General features: G+C 42.4%; 1 protein-coding gene across 4 annotated transcripts in view; it reads right to left on the minus strand.

The window, feature by feature from the left end:
- Positions 1–18035, minus strand: part of IL18R1 (interleukin 18 receptor 1) — a 37334-nt gene extending 19299 nt beyond the window's left edge. The window contains exons 1-6 of one of the 4 annotated variants that reach the window (XM_070379876.1): positions 17142–18027; positions 11416–12463; positions 10239–10324; positions 8162–8405; positions 6101–6266; positions 4568–4715 (exon numbers count right to left, since the gene is read on the minus strand). In XM_070379876.1, the coding sequence (XP_070235977.1) occupies positions 4568–4715; positions 6101–6266; positions 8162–8405; positions 10239–10296 (616 nt within the window). In that variant the 5' untranslated portion in view covers positions 10297–10324; positions 11416–12463; positions 17142–18027. Of the gene's footprint in view, positions 1–4567; positions 4716–6100; positions 6267–8161; positions 8406–10238; positions 10325–11415; positions 12464–17141 lie in introns of all 4 variants that reach the window. The other 3 variants (XM_070379877.1, XM_070379878.1, XM_070379875.1) reach the window with 3 other exon arrangements.
- Between the last annotated feature and the right edge of the window lie 1298 nt (positions 18036–19333).

The raw sequence follows: 19333 nt of genomic DNA on the forward strand, positions 1-19333 counted from the left end.
GCTAAAAGCCAGAAGGTGCAGGAAGTCAATGAAACCTCCAGACTTAGAAGATGCAGACTCACTGGGAATTGTCTTTATGTTCTCCCTTCTCTCTGCCCTCAATGCCTCAAAATAGATTTACTGGGTGCAAGGCACTGTGAAGTGGCATGTGCCAAGGATGCAGGCGCCTCTAGAAGCCGGAGAAGGCAAGGTATTGATTCTCCTGCAGAGCCTCTAGAATGAACACAATCCTACCGAAACCCGGAATTTAGCCCAGGGAAACCATTTTAGACTTTTGACCTCTAAAACTGTACAATAAATTTATATTGTTTGAAGACAGGAAGTTTGTGGTAATTTGTACATTCACAATGCATGTGTGGAATACAGCTATATAAGTGGACAGTTGGAGAGAAGAGGGAAGACGCTGCTAAAGTAAATGAGCTCTAGAAACTGTGAGCCCATGACTTTGTTGGATGAGTCAACCTAGGAGTTTACAGCTTCCTGGGAAAGAACAAGAAGGGTGGATAAGCCACCTGTCTTCAGACACTTGAAGGAGCTGTCATTTGCAGAAGGGACCAGATTTAATTTGAGGAGTTACTGAAGGCAACCACAGACACGAGTGGAAACTACAGGAAGGCATCAGTTCAGTTCAGCCACTCAGTCGCATCTGACTCTTCGCGACCCCATGGACTGCAGCATGCCCAGCCTCCCTGTCCATCACCAACTCCTGGAATTTACTCAAACTCATGTCCATTGAGTTGGTGATGCCATCTAGCCCTCTCATCCTCTGTCGTCCACTTCTCCTCCTGCCTTCAATCTTTCCCAGCATCAGGGTCTTTTCACATGAGTCAGCTCTTCGCATCAGGTGGCCAAAGTACTGGAGTTTCAGCTTCAGCATCAGTCCTTCCAATGAATATTCAGGACTGATCTCCTTTAGGATGGACTGGTTGGATCTCCTAGCTGTCCAAGGGACTGTCAAGAGTCTTCTCCAACACTACAGTTCAAAAGCATCAATTCTTCCGTGCTCAGCTTTCTTTAGAGTCCAACTCTTACATGCACACGTGACTACTGGAAAAACCATAGCTTTGACTAGATGGACCTTCCTGACAAAGTAATGTCTGCTTTTTAATATGCTCCCTAGGTTTGTCATAACTTTCCTTCCAAGGAGTAAGTGTCTTTTAATTTCATGGCTGCACTCATAATCTGCAGTGATTTTTGGAGCCCAAGAAAATAAAGTCTCTCACTGTTTCCATTGTTTCCCTATCTATTTGCCATGAAGTGATGGGACCAGATGCCATGATCTTAGTTGTCTGAATGTTGAGTTTTAAGCCAACTTTTTTACTCTCCTCTTTTACTTTCATCAAGAGGCTCTTTAGTTCTTCTTTACTTTCTGCCATAAGGGTGGTGTCATCTGCATATCTGAGATTACTGATATTTCTCCCAGCAATCTTGATTCCAGCTTGTGTTTCATCCAGCCCAGCACTTCTCATGATATATAAGTTAAATAAGCAGGGTGACAATATACAGCCTTGACACACTCCTTTCCCGATTTGGAACCAGTGTGTTGTTCCATGTCCAGTTCTAACTGTTGTTTCTTAACCTGCATACAGATTTCTCAGGAGGCAGGTCAGGAGGTCTGGTATTCCAATTTCTTTAAGAATTTTCCACAGTTCATTGTGAAGGCATAACTGGACTCAATGGAAAAAAAAAAAAGACTCATTGACAATTAAGCATTAAAATCTGGACCCAGCTGCTGAGTGATTTGGTCATTTCCAAGGCAGTTCCCAAGAAGAGACTGAATGATCTATTATTGGCTGAGCCATATGAAGGATATCTTCACTGCGTGGGATTTAATTAAATAATTACTTCTAATGTCTCCAGCTCTGGTGCTCTGGTGGCTTAGATGGTAAAGAACCTGCCTGCAATGCATGAGACCTGGGTTAGATCCCTGGGTTGGGAAGATCCCTTGGAGAAGGAAATGGCTATCCACTCCAATATTCTTGCCTGGAGAGTCCCCATGGACAGAGGAGCCTGGAAGGTTACAGTCCATGTGATCGCGAAGAGTTAGACATGACTGAAGAGACTTTCCAAGCAAGCAAGCAAGGTCTCCAATACCCTACAAGTCCAGGCTTCAGTGTTTCCATTACATAGGGTCTGGGTTCATGGTAAACCAAAATAAAAGGCATCATCCCCAAATGAAAAGCTTCTTCCACAGCCACACCTGTGCTCCTTACATGCTCTCGCCTGAGTGGACTCTCCCTAGCATGTCCTCCTATCTGTCCTTCATGCTCTGCCTCTAGGAACCAGCTCAAACAGCCTCCAGCATGTCTTCTACCTCTGGACTCTTTCTGAACCCTTAGAAACTCACAGATGACTCTAATTTCATATTCCATGGGGCTTCTATGTGGCTTATCATCTTGATACAGAGCAGTATCCAGGGGGGCTCCTGGGCACAAAAGCCTTTCTGTGTCCCCCATTTATTGAATACAGGAAATTGGCTTCATTCAGCCTCCAGGACCTTCCCTGAGTTTCCAGGATGCAGCGACAAGGGAGGAACAGTCAAGAAAGAATAGTGCAGCCTTGGGGCAGCATCCTGGTTCCCCCTCAAGGGGTACATAGAACAGTATCTTTGAGCTGTTTTGCAAACACTGAAACCCCCGCCAGGTGGGAGAACTTAGCAGTGATAAATAGAATACTTTCTGCCATATCAGTTAACAAAGGATGTCACAGTCATCAGTTGTTGTTCCGTTGCTCAGCCAGGTCCAACTCTTTGCAACCCCACGGACTGCAGCGCATCAGGCTTCCCTGTCCTTCACTATCTCCTAACTCTTTGCAACCCCATGGATTGCAGTGCATCAGGCTTCCCTGTCCTTCACTATCTCCTGGAGTTTGCTCAAACTCATGACCATTGAGTCTGTCATGCTATCCAACCATCCCATCCTCATCAGAGATTGCAGCCCTCCAATGTGAGTTAGGGTTTCCCAGATGGTGTTAGTGGTAAAGAATCCATGGGCTAATGCAGGAGTTGCAAAAGACACAGATTCAATTCCTAGATCAAGAAGATTTCCTGAAGGAGGAAATGGCAACCCACTCCAGGTTCAATCCCTGGGTTGAGAAGAACCCCTGAATTAGGAAACAGCAACCCACTCCCATATTCTTGCCTGGGAGATCCCATGGACTGAAGAGCCTGGTAGGCTACAGTCCATGGGGTTGCACAGAGTCAGACACAACTAAGCAAATGAGCACAGCACTAATGTGAGCTTCTGAGCCCTGAGGGAACTCGGGAAGTAGCATACCTGCCATCTCACAGTCATCAGGCTACAGCCACTCCCCAGGGTGAGCCCTTAGGAAACGCCAGATGTGAAAACACAGGATACTGGCCCCAGATGGCTGAAGTGAAGTGAAGTGAAAGTTGCTCAGTTGTGTCCCACTCTTTGCAACCCCATGGACTATGCAGTCCATTGAATTCTCCAGGCCAGAATACTGGAGGGGGTAGCCTTTCCCTTCTCCAAGGGATCTTCCCAACCCAGGGATCAAACCCAGGTCTCCTGCATTGCAGATTCTTTACCAGCTGAGCCATCACGGAAGCAAAGGTGCATAGCAAAGGAATGACTTCAAGGAGCCACGGTTCTTATATCTTCCCATACACAGAAAAGCACTAAATTCCTTAACTTGTGATACCTAGTTTTCTTTAATTAACGATGCTCTTGAGGTTCAGATTACCTACCCTTTGTTGCAAAACTTCTAACCCGGCTCCCCGTTCACCTCCTTGGAGCAGTGCTCTCAGGGTTACTTGAGATGCTGCCTTCTGGGCTTCACAACTCTCAACTTTGAGGTTGTGAATATTTTTTAGGTTGACAATGAATGGTGTGCTGCCCACAAGAATGTAGGCCCCAGACTGGTTACAACCAGGTTGATCATGCTGATGCTCACTTACCTCCCCACCAACCAATCAGAAGAATGTCCTCAAGCTGACCATGCCCTCTTTGAATCATGACTCTGACTCCTCACTACCCCTTCCAGGTGGAGACACACAATCCTGAGGGCATTAGCCCACTGTGGCCCCCTTTGCCTGGCAAAGTAATAAAGCTATTTCTTTCTACTTCACCTAAAATTCTGTCTCCAAGATTTAATTTAGTGTCAGGGTCCAGAGTTCAGATTTGGCTTTAACCTCTCATGACTATATATAATCAAATTCCTGAAAACAGTGCATTATTCACTTAATTTCATATTTCCCTGCTTTTCTTACCTCCTAATACTCAGTTTATTGAATATAGATGCTCAATAAGCAATATTGAGTAAAAGCAGATGCTTAAGAAAAGATTCCACAATGTACTGAAATAGCAAATGGAAGAACATCAGAGGTTCACTTATAACAACTTTCATTACCCACCCTCACTCCATCCCTGCAAAATTATCCAGAGTGGAAGATGATGCCAAAATGATTTTGACCCTTATATGTGAATTAGTGATGTGGTCACAAGTCCAACTAAGTTGCCTCTGCCTTCCTGTATGACTTTAGAAGAAAGAAAATAGTCCATTTTACTAAGACATATTTGTTTCTTCCTGATTCTAAAATTTATCTTACCTCCAACTATTGTAATATTGAAGGTTTTGGTGACGTTGAATAGCTTTCCATTATGATGTAGGAAAAACACACAGGTATAATATCCCTGATCTTTAAACTCTGCATTCTTTAAAAATGGGTTTTGATTGTTCTCCATCTTTTCACAGTTCTGTTTTAGAAAAAGCAAGTTAAAATACCTTGAGTAAAAATGGTATCCTATGACAAGAATTTAAAATGTTAAGTTAAAGATCTTTAGAGAAAGAGGGAAAGAGAATGAAAACTAGCAATTTCTGAACAAATGTCTCAGTGATTTGGTACTGCCTCTACTGGAACAATGAAATATACTCCCATTAGTGAATTGGACCCTGAAACAAAAAAGATAAACTAGTGGAATTAGAATGAGGTCTGTAGTTTAGTTAATAATATTGTTCAGTTCAGTTCAGTTCAGTTGCTCAGTCATGTCCGACTCTTTGCAACCCCATGAACCAGCACACCAGGCCTCCCTGTCCATCACCAACTCCCGGAGTCTACCTAAACCCACATCCATTGAGTTGGTGATGCCATCCAACCATCTCATCCTCTGTTGTCCCCTTTTCCTCCCACCCTCAATCTTTCTCAGCATCAGGGTCTTTTCAAATGAGTTAGCTCTTCGCATCAGGTGGCCAAACTACTAGAGTTTCAGCTTCAACATCAGTCCTTCCAATGAACACCCAGGCCTGATCTCCTTTAGGATGGACTGGTTGTATATCCTTGAAGTCCAAGGGACTCTCAAGAGTCTTCTCCAACACCACAGGTCAAAAGCATATTGTATCAGTGCTAATTTCCTGCTCATGACTGTTGTATTATATGGTTATGTATGTATATTGTTAACAAGGATAAGATGAATAAAGGGTATATGTGAACAATAAAAAAAGAAAAAGAAAGAAATATAATCCTATTTCTGGTATTATAGCATTATTAATATTCTCTGGGAAATAGAGTATGGGGATATTGTAAATGCTTTCATCATTTGCTTTTCATCTCTCTCTTATATACACAAAGAGAGGGAGGAAATGGAGGAAGAGGAGAGAGAGAGAGGGAAAAAAAAAAAAAAAACCACTACCACAAAAATATCCCTGTTTGGGTCAAAACTTTCCACACAACTATTTCTTAATGCTTTTAGCCTAATTCCATGTATTCAGGACTACCCATCCTAGGGGTGGTAGTGGAGTGGGGAGCAGAATTACTCAGAGAATCATGTTCCTCGCACACCACCCAGCCCGCTGAAGTCCCTCATCAGAAGACAGTGGACTGATTAGAAAGGCATAAAGAGGGCTTCATTGGTGATCCAGGGTTAAGAATCTGACTGCCAATATGGATTCAACGTGTGTACTGAACACCTAACCTGGAGCATCCTACGTGGATGTAGGAGCTCAGACAAGTCAGCTGAGCTGTGCAGACCCACAGCTTGTATGTTACACATTATGAGACCAGAATGCTGCACAGCCATCAGACCCTCCTTTTGGAATTTTGTCTTTTCTACTGTCTTCAGTTAAAATATTTTAAAGGCACTACCTTATATAATACTGTTCTATTGGCCAGTTGTTGATAATAATTGTGTTCACAGGGTATCTGCAAAGATTTCTTAACTTCCACAGCTTTACTCATTACCAGTTTCTCAGTAAAACAGCTGTGTGGGCTTCTTGGGATGACATTTAATTTCCAGTCATGAGTATCATTTCTAGAAAATAAAGGTTAGAGATATTTTATCATTAGGACAAAGACTTTTCAAATACCACTTTTCAGTAACCAATCCAATGAAAAAATGTTTCCTTATTTTTGTAAAATGAGACTCATTCATGGATGCCCAAGTCCTGTTCTTCTACCCCAACTGTGAGTTATATAGTCTACCTTAGTGTGGAAAGACCCAGCTGTAAACCCACTTCTGGAATCAACCCTGTTAAAAGGTCACATAACATTCACAGGTTAATAAGAGATTCTGAATTTCTTCCCGACTCCTGGGAGTTCCTATATGTAACAAACCCCAGTGACCTCACTCTGCAAAACCACAGGAGTGCAATTAAGGTTTCACTGCGATGTCTCACTCTGCTCTCAAGGGCTCTGATGATAAATCAGGACTCACTCCAGAGGTGCTCGTGAAAGAATCTACTGTGTGCAGCAGTGCTCCATCACCATGCACCTGGCGCTGAGCTATTTTCTACAGGTCAGTCTCAAATCTCTATAAAAATCCACACATGGAACTTCCCTCATGGCCAAGTAGTTACAAATTCACATTGCAATGCAGGGGACATGGGTTCAACCCCTAGTCTGGGAAGATTCCACATGCTATGGGGTACCTAAGCCCCACATGCCACAACTACTGAAGCTCTCATGCCCTAGAGCCCATTCTCTGCAACAAGAGAAGCCAATGCAATGAGAAGCCTGCTCACTGCAACTAGAGGAAGTGCAGACCCAGTGCAACCAAAAACAAAAATTAATTAATTTAAAAGAAAACCATACATATATCATGTATATATACGTGTATATATATTATGTATATACATAAGTACATACACATATATCATGTATACATAAGTACATACACAACATCACAGAGGTACCAGATTAACACTACATCATCCATGTTCTCACTAACGGTTCATCACATAGACTATTTCTTGTCCCAGTTACTCCTTCCCCATCTCACCAAATAAAGTATAAAGAGAACTAAGTTCAGTAATAATCACTGACACGTTCAGTGAGTGGCCGTCATTTCATAGAATTCAGGATTCTTGACTACAGGTATCCTGGAAGACTCTATCTAGGCTTAGTCCTGAGAAGGCTGTGCCAAGTCCATTGGATGCTCCACTCTCACTGCCCTGGGAGGTAGGTTTGTGATTGTCTGACACACACATCTTTCACCAGCACTGCCACGTGGCTCTCAATCAACTCCTGAAAACTGGACTAGGGTGTGTGTGTTTGTCACTCAGTCACACCTGACTCTTTGCAACCCCAGGGACTGTAGCCCACCAAGCTCTTCTGTCCATGGTGCTTCCCAGGCAAGAATACTAGAGTGGGTTGTCATACCCTTCTCCAGGGGATCTTCCCAACCCAGGGATCAAATCTGTGTCTCTTGTGTCTCCTGCACTGGCAAACGGATCCTTTACCACCGAGCCACCAAAGAATTATGGCCACCAGGACTAGAGAGTATCTACACCAATTCCAGCCCATCTCCCCAGTCTGAGGTCATCACCCCGGAATCTGTTCTGCTTCACTTCATGCTTAGAAACATCATGAAGCCTGCACCACTTGATTCTTTTGACTGGTGACTTTGGGCAACAGGAGCAGCTGCATTAAAAAATGAATTTCATTGAAGCCTCACTTATCTTTGGCAAGGGTCACCTAAAAGTAAGTCACACTGAGGCAATCCCCTTTCATTAACATTACTAAGAAAATAAACACAGGGCAGTATTTAATTCAGTTTTTCAACAATGACATATTACTTCACATTGTAGGAAGAAGAGGAAGAAGAAAACATATGGATAATCAGACTTCTCCAATTATTATTTATTTGATTTGCCAAACCAAGTCCAAGAGTTCTGTGAAATATACTTCCGCAATGAAAAGTGTACTCACCCCATTTGGAAGGAGTAAGATCCACTGTCACTCAACTCCACCGGCCAGAACTCCAAAACATAATCACGCAAAAGAATTCTGGGTGAACTGCGCAAGCTCAGGTCAACAGGTCCATGTGATTCATTTTTGTACCATTTTATGGTGGTTGTTTTTTTCCCATGCTCGGGTGAAGATGAGCAATATTTCAGATAGAAAGGTTCCCCTTCGACTGCGGTAATGTGAAGACGTGAGGTACAAGTTTCTTCTAAAGATTAGCAAGGTAAAAGGGGAAAAAAAAAGCCAGAATGACAAACGTAAGTTTTCTTCAGATGAAGAAGCTGGATTGGTAAGAACGTCCTGAGAAAACTCGATGTCTCATTTCTGTGGGTTCTTATTTTAGGGTCAACCTTTCCAACACTAAGAAACGGGAGGTCAATCTCTCTAACAGTAAGGCACTTGCAGAAGGTAAATGAAGACAAAATTTCCAACAGCGTCTCCCAAACAGGAAGATACTGGAACTTAACCTACAGAAGCTGGAAGACAACTAAATGCATGTAGTCTCTTAAAAGAAAATGTTACACACGACAGTCACCAAGGTCACAGTGTTGCCACACTTATCCTGAAACATCCCACTTGAGGCATCACCATAGGGAAAAAAAAAGAAACCTAGAAACCTCAGAGTTTCCCCTTTAAATCATCAGAAGTCTCACGGGTCTTGTTCTCAACCAGTCTAACCATTCCCCGGGCAAGGGAGAGGATGGTTAAAAGTATGCTTATGTGTGTGTAAATCCATTACTTCTCTAGGTTATCATGTGGGTAATCAATAATTGACTCATATAATTCATACTGATGATTAATTCATATTGACTTACTCAAATCTGGGTCACTTCTCCTTTCTGAGATCTCTCTCTCCTTCCCTCTTTCTCAACTAATCCAGACATTATGGCTTTAGGGATTTATTGGATCCTTTGGGTCATCCTGAGTCACCTCTCCCCTCCTTCTTCACTTCCAATAGTTCAAAGTAGGCAGGAATGGACTTTTTCCCTATCCTATCTTCTGGAAGCTCCCTTTGACTGCATTTTGAACATGAGAACCTGTACATTGAACCAAGCAGTTCTCTGGGGGGATACAAAGTGCGTGCTTTCTCTATAGCCAGGGTTTATTTTTCAAAGCAACTGTCTGGTTTTAATTCAGTGTTGTTAACCACAGGGTAGAGAGGAAGTGGCTCCAATGGCAGAAGCATGCTTTGAAAACATGGCTGTCAAAACGACCTCGAAGCACAGCACCTAATGAACATGAATCTTGCTTCTGGTGGTTGTCACAAAACCTTTAACTTACAGCTCAGGACTTCAACTTAGAAGGTGTGATACATGTGTGAATGAGGGTGTTAGTTTTCACTGGCACCTAAAAGGATGGTAGGTCAGTAAGAGCTTGATATACGTTCCAGTTTGAGAGATATAACCTACATATGCGTGCTTGCTAAGTAGCTTCAGCCGTGTCTGCCTCTTGTGACCCTATGAAACGTAGCCCGTCAAACTCCAGTGTCCCTGGGACTTCCCAGGCAAGACTTCTGGAGTGGGCAGCCATTCCCTCCTCCAGGGAATCTTCCCCACCCAGGGATCAAACCCAGGTCTTTCGCTTGGCAGGCAGATTCTTTACTGTTGAGCCACCAGGGAAACCCCAGGGAGCCATGATATAACCTCCCTTTGGGACGGAAATCACATGTGAAAAACTTTGTAAAAATCAGTGACAAGGATGGTTGTGATCTCTTTGGTTTCAAATAACATGAAGTCAATTTCAGACAAATGTATTTCAGAATAAAAGTTTTCACTTCCTGCTCTCTACATAAACTCACAGGGTTGAATCTTTCCTTTATCAGTAACCTCACATGAGTTTTTACTTGATTCCATTCCTATGAATCTCTCATTTTCTATGCCAGGGATACCAAAGGGTTGGTAATTTTCTAAAGTAAAATTTTAAAACACAATTTTTAATAGTTCAACATCTTTAGGAACCACCTCCACATAAATAAGTAAAACGTTGATATTCCCTCTAGAACACCAATGAAGCAAGCTTGTGCTTGATTATAATTACTCACCTGAGGTGCTTATAAACATAAGTACCCAAACTGTCAGGGGTATTTCTCTACAATGCATGTTTAGGATTCTGCTTCAAATGGCTTCTCTGGAAAACAGAATAAAACAGATTCAGCCAAGACTTTCAAACAAAAGCATACCTGTTTCATGAAGGAGGTTTTCAAAGTCTTCTGGCATACAGGCTAAAAAATTAGCTCAACAAATGTTTATATCCCTTCATACAGTCACCAGTGTTCCTTAGAACTTTCAGCCATGCAGAATTAATAAAATTTCAAGGCAATTCAGGGGGAATACCTAAAAATGCAAATTTCTAAGACGGCCTGCTGTATTTTAGGTCTGGTCCACTAAATCTGACCTCGAAGGTCAAAGGTGAGGACAACAGAATTTCCAGAAAATCCACTACCCTGTAAATGAACAGTCTGCCTGTGTGGAAGTGTGAGTGTGTGTGCACTGAAGCTTCCCTCCCACTACACCAAAATATTCATCACCATCTTCATATGAGTTGAATTATTAAATATTGACCTTTTTCTTTTCAGAACTAAATTTTTCACAAATTGCTGCTGCTGCTAAGTTACTTCAATCGTGTCCGACTCTGTGTGACCCCATAGACAGCAGCCCACCAGGCTCTCCCGTCTCGGGAATTCTCCAGGCAAGAACACTGGAGTGGGTTGCTATTTCCTTCTCCAATGCATGAAAGTGAAAAGTGAAAGTGAAGTTGATCAGTCGTGTCTGACTCTTAGTGACCCCATGGACTGCAGCCTACCAGGCTCCTCCGTCCATGGGGTTTTCCAGGCAAGAGTACTGGAGTAGGGTGCCATTGCCTTCTCTGTTTCACAAATTAGGAGCTACATTTATCTTGCTCATCACTGTATGACTAAAGTCAATGCCTTCCACATAGTAAGCACTCATTAATACTTGTTAAAAAGGAAGAGGTGTGTCTTTACTCACACAACCATAGAAAAACTCCCAAATTTCAAAGTTTTATACAATCCAGATGCCTAAGCTAAATGGACTCAATGAATTCAAATCTGTGTTGAATTTTGATACTAATCCAACCCATCTTTTGTTTGACTAATTATAATACAAATTGAGAGAGAATACAAAAATGGGTGCATTGGGGTTCATAGATCAAGACTGAATATCTCATAAACAAACCCATGTTCCTTATATAACACATACCTGTAAAGGAAGTGAAACACGGTGGAAAGAGTTTGGAGTTTGGGACATACAAAACTGGGTTGGCATTCCTGCTTGAGTCTTCACAGGCTGTGCAACCTTGAGCAAGTCACTTAGAAGTCACAAGGCTTATTTGCTCATTACCAAAATAGTGTTGATAAGAAGGCCTATCTCCAAAAAGTACTGAGTGATTAAATGAGCAAATTTTTATGCAGGATTCCTACAGGTGTGGTAGTCTCTCTACCCCAAATAATTCTTTCACTAATCACCACTCAGTTCAGTTCAGTTTAGTCACTCAGTCGCTCAGCCCTGTTTTTTCGACCCCATGAACCACAGCACACCAGGCCTCCCTGTCCATCACCAACTCCCGGAGTCCACCCAAACCCATGTCCATGGAGTCGGTGATGCCATCCAACCATCTCATCCTCTGTCACCCGCTTCTCCTTCCACCTTCAATCTTTCCCAGCATCAGGGTCTTTTCAAATGAGTCAGTTCTTCACATCAGGTGGCCAAAGTATTGGAGTTTCAGCTTCAGCATCAGTCCTCCAATGAATATTCAGGACTGACTTCCTTTAGGATGGACTGGTTGGATCTCCTTGCAGTCCAAGGGACTCTGAAGAGTCTTCTCCAACACCACAGTTCAAAAGCATCAATTCTTCAGCGCTCAGCTTTCTTTATAGTCCAACTCTCACATCCATACATGACTACTGGAAAAACCATAGCCTTGACTAGACGGACCTTTGCTGGCAAAGTAATGTCTCTGCTTTTTAATGTGCTGTCTTGGTTGGTCATAACTTTTCTTCTAAGGATTAAGCATCTTTTAATTTCACGGCTACAGTCACCATCTGCAGTGATTTTGGAGCCCAAAAAAATAAAGTCTGTCACTGTTTCCCCAACTATTTGCCATGAAATGATGGGACCAAATGCCATGATCTTTGTTTTCTGAATGTTGAGTTTTAAGCCAACTTTTTCACTCTCCTCTTTCACTTTCATCAAGATGCTCTTAGAATATTGTTAATGCCGGAATCCTCAATGAAGTTTAATGGCTAACCTGCCAAACCATTCACATTAAGCCTTAGGAATAACATCACCAAGCCTTTGATGTAATTTCTGAGAGAGAATACTCAATAATGTAAATACAAAGGAATATAGTATGAGTGGAAAGTACCAACTGATCATAACCAAATTAGAATACATCTATGGTTTGAAATCAATCCCTCGACCACACACAGATACAATTTTATTATTAACACTATCCTCTTATCTCAGGTAGAATGAAAAGCTTCATTTCCTCTGGTTGAGGTCAACACAGCCTTGTAAAGGACACTGCTGGGGTTTTTTTTGTTTTATTTTTAAAATTTTCAAGGTCTGCTAAGAGATGAAGTTATTATGAGATTATTCAGCATTCTGATGATTTAACTCTGAGTTTCAATATGCAACATGTGAAGATCCCAGTATACAGATTAGCTGGTATTTGCACTGCTCTCTGTATGTGTATATATAAAATTTTTAATGTACTCATTATGGATTTAAAACATTAAGATATTAAATTATGAAAGTCATTTCCAAAAGAAAAGCTATTCTGATAAATGTCATAGACATCCTGCTACTTATCAATAAGATATATTTAGGAGGATATAAGTATTGCATTTCTTACATGGAAGAAGTTTGGTGAGTATTTTTAGTGTTATGTTTGATGTTGATACCATGGTTTTTTTTTTGCCTTTTCATAATTCTTAAATTTTTCTTTTTATTTCTTTCTTTGAAAAAATTTTTTCTGATTTCTAAAGTAATATATTCCAATTATGGAACATTTATAAAATAAAGATTGAAAAGAAGAAGATAATTTCAATGTGCATCATACTTTAGCATTGGTTCATACTTCTTTCTGTATATTTTCAAATAAAGATTTAAAATCATCTCATATCCTGTAGTTACTACTTAAGGAAATATCCTTTTCCTGTGTCAAAAAATACTCTTTGTTATGAATTTAACTACCACATGATATTCCTTCTTATGGATATTTTATAATTTACAAGATATATTTTACTATAAAATGACTTTATTATTTTACTATAAAGTGATCTATGGCAGCATAGATCAGTTTTTGGGGTACAGCCTCTGGTACCAGACTGGCTGGATTTGAATCCTCATTCTACCCTTTTAAAACAAATAATTTTTATTGGAGTATAGTTCCTTCCCCTGGAGTAAGAAATGGCAACCCACTCCGGTATTCTAGCCTGGAAAATTCCGTGGACTGAAGAGCCTGGCAGGCTACAGTCCATAGGGTCACAGAGAGTGGGACCTGACTGAAGCGACGGCACACACACATAGCTGCTTTACAATGTGTCAGTTTCCACTGTACAGCAAAGGAAAGCAGCTATATGTATACATATATCCCCTGTTTGGTTTTTTAATTTCCTTCCCATTTAGGTCATGACAGAGCAGAGTAGAGTTCCCTGTGGTCTAGAGCAGGTTCTCATTAGTTATCTATTTTTATACAGACAGTTGTACAGAGCGAAGTCAGTCAGAAAGAGAAAAACAAATGTCATATATGAATCCTTATATGTGGATCCTGAAAAAAACTGGTACAGATGATCTTATTTACAAAGCAGAAAGAGAAAGATGTGGAGAACACATGGATACAAATGGGAAAAAGGAGCACGTGGGATGAATCAGGAGATTGGGATTGATCCATATACACTATTGATAGTATGCATAAAATAGATAACTCATTCTACTCTTTAGCAGCTGAATAACATTGGGCTGGTCACTTACCATCTCTGTTCCTCAATCACTTTACCCATAAAAGGGAATAACAATACTACCTCCCAGAAATGTTGTGAAGGTTACATGAGCTACTGCTGCGAAGTGTCTGGTGAGTGATAAATATCACTGAGCTATTATTACCAGTTGGCCAAAAAGTTCATTCAGGTTTTCCTGTAACAGTGTATGAAAACCTAGAAGGAACTTTTTGGCCAACCAAATATTTTTCAGTATTTCTTATTTTTTTCTTGGTGCTACTATATGGCCGGAGAAGGCAATGGCACCCCACTCCAGTACTCTTGCCTGGAAAATCCCATGGATGGAGGAGCCTGGTAGGCTGCAGTCCATGGAGTTGCTAGGAGTTGGACACAATTGAGCGACCTCACTTTCACTTTTCACTTTCATGCATTGGAGAAGGAAATGGCAACCCACTCCAGTGTTCTTGCCTGGAGAATCCCAGGGACGGGGGAGCCTGGTGGGCTGCCATCTATGGGGTCACACGGAGTCGGATGTGCCTGAAGTGACTTAGCATAGCATACTACATGGCAGTATATCTATGAGTCAAAGAATATATTCTAAACATGATAAATGCATACCACCAAACTGTACCCAAAATGTAATAATTCATGCCCCTCACCAGCACAAGACCTGGGCCTCCCTGGTGGTTCAGTGATAAAGAATCTGCCTGCAATGCAGGAGACCTAGATTTGATCCCATGGTCAGGAAGATCCCCTGGAGAAGGGAACGGCAACCCACTCCAGTATTCTTGCCCGGAAAAACAGATGAGCCTGGTGGGCTACAGTCCACGGGGTTACAAATGAGTCGGGCATGACTGAGCGGCTAACACACCAGCACAAAACAATATTCCTCTACTACACCCACATTAGCATTGAGTTCTCCCCTTCTTTAAATCTGATTGGGTATTTAAATTAGTAAAATAGTGGCTTTTACCACTCATGACTTATTACCTCTCTGTGGCTTTTACTTCATGGCTTATTAACTTGCATTTCTATGGATATAAATGAGGCAAAATACCAATCATGTATTTTCAGCTATTTTATATCCATGTCTTCATGCTTTTTTTAATCCAGTTCTTAAATTTTTAAGAAATTTGTTACAAAATTTCAATATGTTGCATAGTTTTCCTTTTCAATCCCTGTTTTGATGTCTTAACGTATGGACAATTTTATATTTATGCATTCAAGTCTATCATTCTTTTGCTTTGTAATTTTTGATTTTTTTTTTTTTTTGGTTGAACTATGTGGCACATGGGATCTTATCAATAGTTCCCCAGCCAGGGATCAAACCAGTGCTCCCTCCCAGCCCATCCAAGGCCTTTGCATTGGAAAATGGGGTTCCAGATCCCAGGACAACAGCACCAAAAGGGTGTGGTGTTTCAATAATACACTGAGCTCAGGTACCTGCATCTGAAGGCACAGCCCAGGCACCTATTTGATAACTGTTGTACAGCCGCTGGGGTTCTAAAACCCTGGGAGGCACCTCAGGTAAAGGCAAAGGTTTTGAAATCAGGGAAATGTAGGAGTGAATCTGGGAATCTGTTACTTAGTAGCTGGATGCCCTTGGGTAAACTACCAGACCTCTCTGCACTCGGGCCCCCTCCTTTTAAGAAGCATGCTTTACCACTGTTTACAATAGCCAGGACGTGGAAACAACCTAAACCCGTCCAGTGATGGATGAACGGATAAAGAAGATGTGGTGCTACACGGAACACTGAAAGGAAGTGAAGTCACTCGGTCGTGTCCGACTACTTGCGACCGCATGGACTGTCGCCTACCAGGCTCCTCTGTCCATGGGATTTTCCAAGCAAGAGTACTGGAATGGGTTACATGGAATAGTACTCAGCCACTAAAAGGAATGAAATAGGGTTATTTGTAGAGACATGGATGGACCTAGAGTCTGTCATACAGAATGAAGTAAGTCAGGAAGAGAAAAGCAAGTATCATATATTAACGTATATATGTGCAATCTTGAAAAACAGTTCTGAGGAACCTGTTTCCAAGGCAGGACTACAGACATAGACATAGAGAACTGGCATGTGGACACAGAGGGAGGGAAAGGGAGGATGGGACGAATTGAGATTAGGGTTGACATATATATATATATATATATATATATATACAGTACATGTATATATATATTATATATATAACATATATATATATGTGTGTTATCATGTATTAAATAGATACCTAGTGGGAACCTGCTGTACAGCACAGGGAGCTCAGCTCAGAGCTCTGTGATGACCTAGAGGGGGAAGGGGCAGAGAGGCTCAAGAGGGAGGGGATATATGTATACATACAGCTGATTCACTTTATTGTACAGCAGAACCAACACAACATCCTAAAGCAATTACACCCACCCCGCCAAAAAAAAAAAAAAGAATAGGAAGCATACTTCATTTGGCCTGTAGGAGGCTAAATCGAAAACGAAGCATCTAAAAGTTTTCTACACAGCGTCAGACACAAGTAACTGCTTGATAAACGAAAACTCTCACTTCCTTTCCCTGTTCTCACCTTTCTAGAAAAAAAAAATTGGGACGGTTTTAGACTCTAAAATTATACTATCAGGGAAAGTTGATGATGGTGAATCACCAATTATTCATGTAAGTATGCACATATACTTAATATTTAAAATTATACGCATAACATATATAATGGAGTTCCCTGACGGCTCAGCGGTAAAGAATCCACCTGCAATCCAGGAGACACATAAAGGCGACTCTGTTCCATCTGTTCTTGCCTGGAGAATTCCATGGACAGAGGAGCCTGGCGGGGCTACAGTCCATAGGGTCGCAAACAGTCAGACACGACTGAGCGACGAACACTTTCATACATCGTCATATTTAACTGATCTTTCAGAAATGCTGCCCCAGAGGCTGGCCGCCCCTTGGCAGCAGAGGACAGTGGAAGAAGGTGAAGGTGAAAAAGACAGGTCTTTCTTACCTTCAGAAGGGGTCCCGAGGCTAGGGCGGGGGCTTCCTCCACACGGTTCGGTTGGCGGAGGCAGGCGAGAAACAATACCTGCTGCCTTTCTCCCACCGCGAAACAAGAAAGGAACCGCAAGTGCAAACAGAGAAGGTTGGAAAAGAAAAGAAAAGAAAAAGAAAAAAAAAGGAACGGAAAGTATGAAAACAAAGAGTCTGGCAGAACTCAGCTGCGAGTGGGGTGCTCGCTGCTCCTGTGCCGGGGAACGAGTCCTGGGTCTGGGACACTCCCCGTCCGGGTTTGCTCCGGTCAGGATTCTTCGAGTCTGGCTTCTCCTCCGTGGGGGCGCTCCGGGTCCGGGGTTCTCCCAGTTTGGGGATGCTCCTCGGATGGGGGCGCTTAGAGTCCCGGTGTCCCAGGTTCGGCGCGTTCTGGGTCCTGGGTGTCCCGGTCCGCGGCGCACTGGGAGCGGAGTGCGCGCTCCTCGCCGCGCTCGGGGTACAGGCTCCTGTCGCTGGGCGCCCCGCCCTTGGGTTCCGGGGAGCGGCTCGCTGGAGCCGGGAGCCGAGGGGGCTGAGGAGGCTGCGGCGAGGGGCGGCGCGCCTAGGTCCCCGAAGCTGGCTAGCGGCCCCCGGGGCCAGGAGGGGGCGCGCCGGGGCAGCTGCTACGCACCCTGGGCGCAGCGGGCAGCTTGCACCAGAGTCCCGGAGTCAGTCTTTGGACTGAGAGCATTTGCGCTTTAAGAGAAGGGGCTGGGCCGGCAGGCGGCCCCATGGAGGCAGAAGAGCCGTCCTAACCCGGGGGGCCCGGCTTCCCCGAGGCTAACCAAACGTGCGGAGGACTTGGTGTTTCAAGCCCTGGGGTCCTGGCTGGGTCCTAAGGCTTTCTGCTAAGCCTGATGGATGGGCGTTCCCTCTTGGGAAGTAAAAGAGAAGCACAGGGGTGTTAAATTGAAATTTTAAAAGGGTTAGAAGAAAAGGAGGCTAAAGGAGGTGTGTTTGTAAGTTTTTATGGTGTGGTGAGAGAAATGGAACATTTCCTGCCGTATCAGTAAATAAGGATGTCACAGATATCCACGATTTCAGCCCTCCAATGTGAGCCCTAAGGTCACTCTGGAAGGAAAGAATACCTGCCATCTAGCTGTCAGCAGAATGTAGCCGCTCCCTAAGGTGAAGCTTGAGGCACTTCAGGACGTGCAAATACAGGATATGACCCCCAGACAGATGAGATGCACCTCAAAGGAATGATTTCAGTGAGCCCAGACTCTTGAATCTTCCCACACATAGAAATGAGCTAAATTCCTTAACCTGAAGCATCTGGTTTCTTTAATTAACAGTAATCCTTTGATGTTTCCAACTACCTGCCTTTGGTTGCAAAACTCCTAAATAGTCTAGCTCCTCCCATCACTTCCTCACAGCAGTTTCTCAGAACTATCTGAAATGCTATCTCCGGGATGCAGTCCTTATTTTGCCCCCAATACAACTTTAACTCTCAACTCCCACATTGTGCTTTTTTTAAAAAATCAGCAGATGGAACTCAGGATGTATTTTTAGACTGGCCTGTGATTGTATCTTTCAAACAAAAATGAGAAATGAAACCCATAGCAGAGGTTAAAGGGCTTAAAGAGAGTGATTTTCATTCTTTTTATCCAATCAAAGTCATTCATCTAATAAAAGAGAAAAACCATAGGATTTCTCAATAAATGCAATTAAAAAGCAACTGGCAATATTCAATACTGTTTCTTGATTAATAACACTAGGGAAATTGGGAACAGAAGGGACCATTCTTATGAATAGGTGCTGATGAAGAACACCTATAAGAAAGCTACATGTAACTACATAATTAATGGTGAAACGCTTGGCATTTTCCTAAGATGGGGAACAAGATAAAGATGTCAGCTCTCATCTAGGACAAATATTTTGTAATTAGTAAAGAAATAAAAGTAAAAGGCATAAAGATTGGAAAGGAAGAAATAAAACTATTGGTTTTGGCAGAGGGCATAATTTTATGTTGATCACCCTTTGAAATCTACAAGAAAAGCCTGTTGGAAAAAATTAATGAATTTATCAAGATCACAAAACACAAGGTGAATATATAGAAATTGACTGTGTAGTGGGAATTCCTAACAATGTACTTTCACAGCTTTGAGAAATTTCACAGAAATAGCACCTGGAAAAATAGCATATATTAAGAAACTATGGTAATGATTA

This window comes from Bos mutus, chromosome 11 (genome assembly GCF_027580195.1).
Source record: "Bos mutus isolate GX-2022 chromosome 11, NWIPB_WYAK_1.1, whole genome shotgun sequence".
NCBI classification, from domain to species: domain Eukaryota; kingdom Metazoa; phylum Chordata; class Mammalia; order Artiodactyla; family Bovidae; genus Bos; species Bos mutus.